Here is a 12,116-nt window from a genome sequence, read left to right as displayed (position 1 = left end):
CTTATTGTTTTGCTGCCTTGTCAATTGTGTAATGAATGTTTTCTTCTGCGCTCTTTGGGGCTCCTCCTTCTTTTCTACGTACTGAGTTCACAGTCAGTTCACGTGATTACGTGGGAGGCGTGATGACGCAACACGCAACTCAGTCTCCTACGGCCATCTTACTGCCTACCATTACAGTATATGGACAAAAAAGAGGTTCCAGTTATGACCATTACGCGTATAATTTTGAAATGAAAACTGCCTAACTTTTGTAAGTAAGCTGTAAGGAATGAGCCTGCCAAATTTCAGCCTTCCACCTACACGGGAAATTGAAGAATTAGTGATGAGTGAGTCAGTCAGTCAGTGAATGAGTGAGTCAGTCAGTCAGTGAGGGCTTTGCCTTTTATTATTATAGATTCAGACTTGTTTCTTTTCATTTATTTATTTAGTATGGGCCCACTTTAGCTACAGATTTTCACCTCAACTAAATTCTGCTTTGAAGTGGCCTGCTACGTTAATTAAGTAAACTATTTCTCAGTTTCTGTGTGGGGCTGTCAATCTAGAAATTACAAAAGTGGGTTTGCTACATTTGTATTGGAATTTGGAAAGCATTTATATACTGTATTTTATTTTGGGATAATTCCGTTTTTGATCATTGGTTTTTAAGATTTTCATAATTTGTATCCAATTTTTTCAGGTATTCTGGTTATTTCAGTTGGTATTTACATATGAGCACGCTAGGTAGTATGCAAATAAAATAGCTGCAAATTTTGGAATTCAGTGTTGGTTGCCTGGGTGTTAACTCCGCTCATCCTTAACTAACACCATTAGGATACAATTAACAAAAAAATCTACAGGGAAAAAAATAATAGGAAAATAACAAAAGAAAGTTAGACAATTAAAGCTATTTCAGAAATAGAAATATTTATTGCACTTCAAAAAAAGGGAAATGAAAATGGCAAAGCCTAGGGCCGATTCTACCTTATACACAAAGTAGGTGGTCACCCAGGCTCAACACCAATCAGACTCCCCTCGTTATTTGATGTCAGTAATCCATTATCCAACCCGCTATATCCTAACTACAGGGTCACAGGGGTCTGCTGGAGCCAATCCCAGCCAACACAGGGCGCAAGGCAGGTACAAATCCCGGGCAGGGCGCCAGCCCACCGCAGGGCACACACACTCACACCCAGGCACCAAGCACACACTAGGGGCAATTTACAATCGCCAATGCACCTAACTGGCATGTCTTTGGACTGGGAGGACCCGGGAAGCGAACCCAGGTCTCCTTACTGTGAGGCAGCAGCGCCACCACTGCGCCACCATGCCGCCCGTTATTTTTATGTATTAAGTGAATATTTTCCCCTTCACAGTTTTATCCAAGATATGTATATTTGTGCCATTGAAACATCAAAGGGGAATAACCCCCATGGTCATCAATTTAATATCTATTGTATACAGTATATCATTGTGCTGGAAACACCAAGAGGGAACACCCTCTTTTCACTCTTCTGTGTAATATGTGTATAATATTGCTGACAAGACTCCAAGATTAGGGCGCCTCGTTTAGAGCTTCACTTAGGGGAACAAAAAAACTAGAGCCAACCCTGCCAAAGCCATCCTGGAACAAGGGGTCCCTTAAAGACTAAAAGTTAATGATGCCAGTGTAAGCCCAAAAGCAGGGAAAAGAAACAGAAAGAGGAAGCATTGGGAATTAAGACTAGGGACACAATGTGGACCATTGGTCATCGAGTCCTCCACCAAACACACAGCAGCTTCCTATGTCCATGTACTAGAACCAGATGACCTGTTGATCCACACCGAAAAAAAGTTCAAGTAAGGCTGGATTAAAGAAAGAGGATTTCCAGAAATGTACTTAAAGAGTGAGAGAATTAAAAGATTTCCAGCCAGTCTTTATACATTGATCCTACCCAGACACAATCATCTGCTGGATGGTGGGTGTTGTGGTGTAAAATTTTGCATATAAGTTGATAAATATTTTGTATGTCTTTATTTGTAACTTAGACAAATCAATGTAATATTAGTGTTACATTATTGATAAGAACAGCAATGATTTGATGGTTAAGCACCCCTTCCTACCTTTTAGGAATGAGTTTTTATGACCGGGTAGGTGTGAGTGCCTCAAACAAGTTTGGCAAGTGATTCTCTGCTGGATTCTCTCAGTCAACCCCTGCATGGAGGACAACTACCTAGCTGGCAAGCTTCACCTTAACAAATGGTTTTGGGAGCAGGTGTGAAGGTATTCTCTGCCCCATTGGTCTGAAGTATGGCTGTTTGGAATTGGCTTGTATCAGAAGCCTTTAAGTACCATGACACCCTATTGGCTGTAGGGGTTGGATAGAAAATCTATAAATTTGCTTGCTTTACCTCACCCTCTCTCTGACAAAATGATGAAGGGGCATCTCACACCATGAACTGAAAAGGACAACACAATGAAGAGCACAGGTCGGCAGCCGTATTGAGACAGGCATGCAGCCTGTTCTGAAGAAAGCTGACCACAAATGAGGACTTAACTAGAGACATTTAAAGTAACTAACAAGTCTGTGTGCCGCCTGAAACTACACATCAGCATTTATCAGGTTGTAGGGTTGCCAGTATTCAAATGTACGCTGCATATTGTTATTAATTATGAATATTACAAACAATACATTATTTAAAGTGTAACTTAATTCCTGCTTGTCTTTTACTACACCTAATTGCCAGAGGTTATAAATATAGAAGGGAAGGTGAGGAGAAGTTATATACTACAATACCTTAAAAACTGTGGTAAGTCTGTGATATTTGAGGCATTCTGACAAAGGCTGCATATTAATAATACAAAAGGGGAAAGGAGAGTAATAGAGAACTGCACCAAGACAAAACAGTGGGATAAGAGTGAAGTGGGCCAAGAGAAAAAATGCATTAGCCAAAAGGGAATATGGACATAGAGAGAAAAGGGGCAGACCAAAAAGCAGAAACCAGAGGACAATCACAAAGTATATATAGAAAAATAGTGAACACAAGTGACAGGTGGGATCAGCTATCATTAGGTTCACAAGAGGCGAGGTAGAGATTATGTAAAAATGTAAACTGAACATGCTGATAATAACAACAACATTTATTTCTATAGCACGTTTTCATACAAATGATGCAGCTCAAAGTGCTTTACATGATAAAGAAAGACAAAATAAGAATTAAAATAAGAGAACACTAATTAACATAGAATAAAAGTAAGGTCCGATGGCCAGGGAGGACAGAAAAAACAAAAAAAAACTCCAGACAGATGGAGAAAAAATAAAATCTGCAGGGGTTCCAAGGCCACAAGACCACCCAGCCCCCTCTGGGCATTCTACCTAACATCAATGACCACAGTCAGTCCTCATTGTATTCAGGGTTCACATGGAAGGACTTGATGATGACGGTCATGTGGACTTCTGGCCTTTAATCCATCAATGTAGGGACATCATGGAGATTTGATCGGGTGGTGGTGGCGCAGGTCGCCACCACAGAAAACCGGAAAAAGAACAGAAGAGAGAGTAGGGGTTAGTATGGATTTTGGAGCCACCATGAATAATAATGATAATTAATTGAATATACAGAGCATTAGGATTAAACTAAATGAAGCTATGAGAAAGCCATGTTAAAGTAATGAATTTTCAGCAGTTTTTTAAAGTGCTCCACTTGTATTAGCCTGGCAAATTTCTATTGGCAAGCTATTCCAGATTTTAGGTGCATAACAGCAGAAGGCCGCCTCACCACTTCTTTTAAGTTTAGCTCTTAGAATTCTAAGTAGACCCTCATTTGAAATCTAAGGTTACGATTTGGAGCGTTAAGACATTCCGAAATCCAAGATGGAGTGAGTTTATTTAAGGTTTTGTAAACCATATGTAGTATTTTAAAGTCAATTCTGAATGACACAGGTAACCAATGTAGTGGCATCAAAACTGGAGAGATGTGCTCGGATTTTCTTTTCCAAGTTACTGTAAGATTCTAGCAGCTGCATTCTGCACTCGTTGCAATTGATTGATGTCTTTTTTTGGTAGTCCTAAGAGGAGTGCGTTACAGTAATCTAGCCGACTGAAAACAAAAGTGTGAACTCATTTTTCAGCATCTTGCAATGTTATAAGGGGTCTAACTTTTGCTATACAGTATTTCTTAAGTGAAAAAATGCTGTCCTAGTAATCTGATTAATATGTGATTTAAAATTCAGGTCTCAGTCAACAGTTACCCCAAAATTCTTTACCTCCTTCTTGACTTTCAATCCTAATGCATCAAGTTTATTTCTAATAACCTCATTATATCCATTACTGCCAATCACTAAAATTTCTGTTTTCTCCTTATTTAGTTTGAGAAAATTACTACTCATCCATTCAGAAACACAAGTAAGACATTGTGTCAGTGAATCAACAGCGTCGGGGTCATCAGGTGCTATTGATAAGTACAGTTGCGTGTCATCAGCATAGCTGTGGTAGCTCATGTTATGCCCCGAGATAATCTGACCTAATGGAAGCATGTAAATCGAAAAGAGCAGCGGACCCAGGATAGAGCCTTGTGGAACACCATATAGGATATCATGTGTCTTTGAGTTATAATTACCACAACTAACAAAGAATTTTCTCCCTGCCAGGTAGGATTCAAACCAATTTAAGACCCTGCCAGAGAGGCCCACCCATTGACTAAGGCGATTTCTAAGAATATTATGATCAATGGTGTCAAATGCGGCACTCAGATCTAAGAGGACGAGAACAGATAAACGGCCTCTGTCTGCATTTACCCACAAGTCATTTACTACTTTAATGACTGCAGTTTCTGTGCTGTGATTTGTTCTGAAACCCGACTGAAACTTACCAAGAATGGTATGTTTATTGAGGTGGTCATTTAACTACATAATGACTGCCTTCTCTAGAATTTTACTTAAGAAAGGCAGGTTAGAGGTGGGTCTAAAATTTTCAAAAGCAGAGGGGTCAAGATTATTTTTCTTGAGCAGGGGTTTAACTACAGCAGTCTTAAGACAGTCTGGGAAGACCCCCGTATCTAATGATGAATTTACTATGTCAAGAACATTATCAATTAGCACGCCCGATACTTCTTTGAAAAAACTTGTTGGTATTGGGTCAAGGACACAGGTGGAGGGTCTCAGTTGAGAAATTATTTTATATAAATCAGGTAAATCTATCCTAGTGAAAGAATTTAATTTGTTTATAATGGAGTACTGGAGTTTAAGAGGATCAGTGTTGGGGAGATATACTATATTGTTTCTAATATCATTAATTTTTTGATTAAAAAATACAGCAATAGCCTCACAAGTTTCACTGGAAGTATAGATTTTTAGAGGATTCTGAGATTTTATTAAACTATAGCTTTCCACAAGATGAGGGGAGAGTAAAGGAGGTCAGATTGCCAGACTGAAAATAAAGGCAGTGGTCTAGTAGACATCTTAAAAAAGAATAAAGAAGTTGGCACAGAAAACCTGGACCTCAGTAACTGGAACATTCCAACTCCAGAGTCATTATAAGAACCTTGACGTTCTGAAGAACGTGCAGCTTGGCGGACATCGCATCAAAGTTCCTGGCCCTGACAGCAAATTCGATCAGTGGATGTGGTCTTCCATTGCTTTTTTCCCCAATACGGCACATCCAGTGAAGTTCATGGAAAACTACTGAATTCTGCTGATGAGACCACTCAAATTAGTATTTATTTCAGAGCTAGGATGATGGTCTGTACAGAAAGAAGGCTGATTGGCTGGCTAGTGCGTCTTCGCCATTCTGGGGCTGGCCACACTAGAACAGGTAACAATATTTGTAAATGTTTATAATAAAGACATTCTCCCCATACATTTTTAGTTATACATGCTGTCACTGTCATTAGAGTAATATCTTTTATTCACAAATCTCGCGGCAACTCAGGCCCTTCTTCAGGTAAGATATAAAACCACTGAACGTTATAATACCATTCACACCGCAGTAAACTTTATTTGTGATCTTTGACAGCAGTAAAGCCTAAAACTGACAGCGGGAAAGCTACAGGTCGTCTCTGATAAACGAAAAAGCCAGTGGCCAATTTCAAGTCAAAGATGTAAATAGCAAATTGAACAAGTAGGACAGGCTGCACTGTGCCACACCTGCAATTTTTAAAGCGTAAGCCTATGCTAAGAACTTACAGTGGCAGTAATATTGCTCTGAAATTTAGACCCTCCAAAATTGTGTAACAGGACAGATTCAAAATTAAAACCCTCTGAGATTATCTGTTTAAGAGGACGGTTTAAATGAAATTCAGTAAATGGAAAATTTGTATTCATCCTCACTATCCATTCAATATTTCATTTTAAAATTCACTCGTTTCTCGTCAGTGTCAGGTTTGCCATGACACTGCACAGAAGCAAACTGTGAAATTAGCAGGCGTGTACCTGCTATTCTCCACTAACACATTTTATGTGGAATATTTCAGAGAAAACAGCGACATATGAATATAACATTAGCTGAACATAACCAAAAACATACAAAAAAAAGTGTACTAACATACATTCCATGTCATACTTGATATATTCTACGATTTAACTATCCTTCACTTGCTTTCATTATTTAAATGATACTAGTGCTGAAGGGTGAAGGTAAGACTTTGACCCGTGTACATTTAACATTTTAATTTAGGTTTTACAAAATGCTTATAAAAGCCTGTAACACATGTGTAACACAGTGTGAAATAGGCGACCCGGACACAGGCAGGCAGACACATTTAAAGCCATCACCACACGTTTATTTACAATTAACATATACAAGTCTTATGTGCACCACACTAACAATCCCCCACAGTCTCTCACAATCCTGGCTCTTCACAGGCCGTCTCTCTTTCTCTTCACAAACACTCAGGGCCTCTCCTTGCCACCTCCTCTGACCTCGTCCACCTCCTCACCCGACTCTAGCCTTGATTGTAGGGAGGCGGCTCCTTAAATAGGCAGGCGGCTGCGGACCACACCCGGCCACCTGCCACAACAGGTAATAAAAAGTTAAAGAATTAAAAATAAATAAAAATCCTACCACAATATGCAAAAAATGAAGTCTGCAAAAGTCTAAGTTAGCATGACCCATTCTTATTCAGGGTGCTCATAAAAAACGAGACATGTTTCTTTTAAATATCTAAAATATTAAATAAAATGTATGCTTCAATTGAAAATGCTTAAAAGTCTATATATTCTCGATTTTAATAGGCATTTGTCATTTTTTCACCCTCTGATGGAGGGCCACAAAGGCCTTGACCCCTAATGAATGATCAAAAAATCAAAAAGAACATCGTGCTTGCAATCACAGCCCATGAAATAGCCTAAAATAATACCCCTCATGCTTATGTTTGGAATTTCACATTTTTTAACCTTCTTAGGGGTTAGCACCACTGGTAAAGAATCAGCTATGAAAAACACCGTATTTGTGATCAGCAACCTTGAAACTGCAGCAAAGGACACCTCACATGCCTATATTACTGGTCCCAGTTTTTTCGAGCATTTGCAAAAAGGAGTCATTTTAAACCCTTGTGTCCCTTTAGGGGGTGAATCCCTGGGGTTGGTCGATGTGCCATGCACGACATGAAGTCCTTCTGATCATTTTTGCTAGAGACATCTATTGGTTTATGCTTTATCATAAGGGCATAATTTGCTACACCAATTGTGTCCTAAAAATTAAGGTTTCCAGGACTAGAGGTCCAAAAAAGGGAGGAACCCCAAAAAGCTTAACATCTTGCATAACTAGACATCAAGAATTCAACGGTACATCATATACGAGGGTATTCTCTCAGGAAGTGCTAAACAAAAAAAAACCAAATGAAGTGATTTCAAAATGTTTGTAAGTAATTCTTATAATCACAATATGGACTACAGTAGAGTTAAAGAGGCCAATAAGAACTACTGGTAACAATCATCATTTTCTAAAAATTGGGCCAATTCCCAGAATTTATGATCACACCTTGTGCAGGCAGAAATATAAATTACTAGCCATCCCCCACGGCTTCGCCCGCGTATTAGTGAAACAGGACAGTGAGGAGGGCCCGGCCCAGCTCTGTACTCCTGACGTCACTCTTCCCCATCCCCTCGGCCTGCAGCCTCTGTCTCTGATTTGAGCAAATATATCGCTCCTGCAAGCGAACTATGATACTTAGCGCAATGAAAGAAGTCGCAAAATCACCTGGAATGTTCAAGCAAATTAGAGAAAAAAAAAAGATCTAAATCCGTTAAGTTGTTCTCTCATTTGCTAACATAGCGGATTTAAGGTTACTCCGCGAGGCTGGCACACGAGTGAGGAGGGCCCCACAGCCCAATGAGTCTCTCTCAGATTCACGCTAATAAATCGCTCCTGCAAGCAAACTATGATACTTATAGTGTGATGAGAAAGTCGCAAAATCAATGCAATGTTCAAGCAAATTATAGAAAAAAATCTGTTTAGTTCTCTCGTGAAAAGCGGACAGACATACAAACAGGTCTGAAAAACTAAGAAATTTCATGGTTGGACCACGAAATGTTTAAAAATGTTTCTTAGCGAGCACCTAAGGGCCAAGGATAACCTACATTCCAAATTTCAAGTCCCAAGTCCTCATGGCTCTGAAGATTTCGTGATGAATGAGTCAGTGGTATTTGGCTTTTATTTATATATATATATATATATATATACATATATACACATATACAGTGGGGCAAAAAAGTATTTAGTCAGCCACCAATTGTGCAAGTTCTCCCACTTAAGATGAGAGAGGCCTGTAATTTTCATCATAGGTATACCTCAACTATGAGAAAAAAAATCCAGAAAATCAAATTGTCTGATTTTTAAAGAATTTATTTGCAAATTATGGTGGAAAAATAAGTATTTGGTCACCTACAAACAAGCAAGATTTCTGGCTCTCACAGACCTGTAACTTCTTCTGTAAGAGGCTCCTCTGTCCTCCACTTGTTACCTGTATTAATGGCACCTGTTTGAACTCGTTATCAATATAAATGACACCTGTCCACAACCTCAAACAGTCACACTCCAAACTCCACTATGGCCAAGACCAAAGAGCTGTCAAAGGACACCAGAAACAAAATTGTAGTCCTGCACCAGGCTGGGAAGACTGAATCTGCAATAGGTAAGCAGCGTGGTGTGAAGAAATCAACTGTGGGAGCAATTATTAGAAAATGGATAATCTCCCTCGATCTGGGGCTACACGCAAGATCTCACCCCGTGGGGTCAAAATGATCACAAGAACGGTGAGCAAAAATCCCAGAACCACACGGGGGACCTAGTGAATGACCTGCAGAGAGCTGGGACCAAAGTAACAAAGGCTACCATCAGTAACACACTATGCCGCCAGGGACTCAAATCCTGCAGTGCCAGATGTGTCCCCCTGCTTAAGCCAGTACATGTTCAGGCCCGTCTGAAGTTTGCTAGACAGCATTTGGATGATCCAGAAGAGGATTGGGAGAATGTCATATGGTCAGATGAAACCAAAATAGAACTTTTTGGTACTCTACTTGTCGTGAGTTGCATCCAAAGAACACCAGACCTACTGTAAAGCATGGGGGTGGAAACATCATGCTTTGGGGCTGTTTTTCTGCAAAGGGACCAGGACGACTGATCCGTGTAAAGGAAAGAATGAATGGGGCCATGTATCGTCAGATTTGGAGTGAAAACCTCCTTCCATCAGCAAGGGCATTGAAGATGAAACGTGGCTGGGTCTTTCAACATGACAGTGATCCCAAACACACCGCCCGGGTAACGAAGGAGTGGCTTCGTAAGAACCATTTCAAGGTCCTGCAGTGGCCTAGCCAGTCTTCAGATCTCAACCCCATAGAAAATCTTTGGAGGGAGTTGAAAGTCCGTGTTGCCCAGCAACAGCCCCAAAACATCACTACTCTAGAGGAGATCTGCATGGAGGAATGGGCCAAAATACCAGCAACAGTGTGTGAAAACCTTGTGAAGACTTACAGAAAACGTTTGACTTCTGTCACTGCCAACAAAGGGTATATAACAAAGTATTGAGATGAACTTTTGTTATTGACCAAATACTTTTTTTCCCACCATAATTTGCAAATAAATTCTTCAAAAAATCAGACAATGTGATTTTTTGGATTTTGTTTTTCTCATTTTTGTCTCTCATAGTTGAGGTATACCTATGATGAAAATTACAGGCCTCTCTCATCTTTTTAAGTGGGAGAACGTGCACAATTGGTTGCTGACTAAATACTTTTTTGCCCCACTGTAGATTAAATATTTAGAGCTTCATCTTTCAAATTTGGTACTTTGTGCTGCTATCTTTTACAAGGCCGTGTTATATTTTCAGAATTTGAGGAGGTCTGTACAAATGTGTGTAAATCCTAAATTACAAGTCGGTTATCCAGTTGTATGCACAAAACGTGCAAAACACATACATGTTTGGTAAAATATTGTTAAAGAGATACTACAGGAGTGCACATCATAAGGATACAAGACCTGCCTTTCTACCTCGTTCATTGGTCAAGAATCCTTTGTCATAGGCGGTCTCTGTGGAGGAGCCCAAAAATCAGTCACAGCGACAGCAAAACCAGAGTGCAAGCAGAACTCACGGAAACGAGAGTGGGTCTTATCAGGTGGGACTAGCTCCATTCATCCATATACCCTTTATCAAAACCAGAAACGTAACCTTCAGTAAGCAGCATATTTTGAAAGTTTAAAGAATAATTTCATTCATAAGTCTACACCTTACATGTGGCTTCATCACAAAGTGTGAACAACTGCTGCTTTTAATAAATGCATATTAAATATTTGCTTTCCTTAAATTAAAGCTAAACACCTAATATCTGGCAACAGATTGCATTGTTTAACACTTACAAATAATACAGCCTTGCAAACAGGATTACAAAATACATTATTTAATGTAAGAACTCAAAAGAAAAAACAAACCAACAAAATATACAGAACACTGAGGATCAGTCTTTCTACAATAGTATGAACAGAAAAGAAGCAAACATGCATTTTAATTATTTATGTAAAAATGTATTCTTGGGAATATCTAGGATTCCTTTATGCATCTGGTGGGCAAACTTTCAGACAGGATTACTTGTCTTTAATGAAGCTCATATATATATATATATTATATTTTTTTCCCATTTTGCTAAGTTCCAAATCAAATAAATAATGTACTTTTTGCATCTGAAAGCTTTCAATGATTCATAAATGTGCTTGACAAATTTAATGAGTCTTGTTTAATTTGATATAAATACAGATATGTAAATATATGGTGTGAGTATATATCTGTATCATACATTCACACACACGGTATATAAAGCGCATTTTAAATTTTCAATATCTGAAACTGGCTGCTGACACACTTAAAAAGGAAAAATGTCTACCTCCGACTTTACAAATTTAAAAAGTTAGCTTAATAGGTAGACTACGGTGACCATAGTTCGCAGAAAGCATTTTTATTGCACGTTTTGAATATTTCACCAGCGTTACATTAGGGAAAAAGTACAAGCAGTCACATCCACAAACAAGATGGATTTTATGCATTAATCTAGATCTACTCCTTCATGCAGTCTGCCACTTTACAATTATGTTTCAGGATAAACAAAAGTGTTTAAAAGTTCACACACTGAAGCAGGGACACGGTTGGTTTTAATGTTGCGTTCAAAGGTGCCCTTAAAGTAGTGGCAGGCCATTGTTACCTTTTTTAGTGAAAACAGCAGAACTGCATGAGAGCCGAGTTTTTACCTCCGATGTGAAACACTATGTGCAGGGAGATGTGCATCCAAACCAAAATTTAGCCATGATTTTCCTTATATTTTATTGCATTTTCTTATTAAAGTTAACATGACACTGTCAATTTATGTTTATTATATCAGTTTATGCTTTTTTTTTTTTAAATAAAAAAAATGGAAACATGAAGATGAATCAAGATGTGCGCTCGTGAGTGGTTTGCTGGTAATTTACGGAGGCAACGGATCGATACATCAATATGTTTGCATTCACAGAAAAGTAGCCAATCAGATACTCAGAAAAACACAACCCTTCAGAAATGCAACCCAATTGTTGCTCCTCAAAACCAAAACTCTGCCACTGGCAAAAGGTATTTGCTGCTTAGAACTCCTCATGCACATTTCGGGCATAATCCATTAGTTTACTTCCAGTGAAGTATTC

General features: G+C 39.0%; 1 protein-coding gene across 1 annotated transcript in view; it reads right to left on the bottom strand.

The window, feature by feature from the left end:
* Positions 1-10,833: 10,833 nt before the first annotated feature.
* Positions 10,834-12,116, bottom strand: part of sdf4 (stromal cell derived factor 4) — a 25,193-nt gene continuing 23,910 nt past the window's right edge. The window contains exon 7 of the mRNA XM_028807719.2: positions 10,834-12,116. This exon is cut by the window's right edge and continues 117 nt beyond it. Within this exon, the coding sequence (XP_028663552.1) occupies positions 12,057-12,116 (60 nt within the window). The 3' untranslated portion in view covers positions 10,834-12,056.

Source organism: Erpetoichthys calabaricus, chromosome 8 (genome assembly GCF_900747795.2).
Source record: "Erpetoichthys calabaricus chromosome 8, fErpCal1.3, whole genome shotgun sequence".
Lineage (NCBI taxonomy): Eukaryota > Metazoa > Chordata > Cladistia > Polypteriformes > Polypteridae > Erpetoichthys > Erpetoichthys calabaricus.
This window is presented reverse-complemented; position numbering and strand designations above follow the sequence as displayed.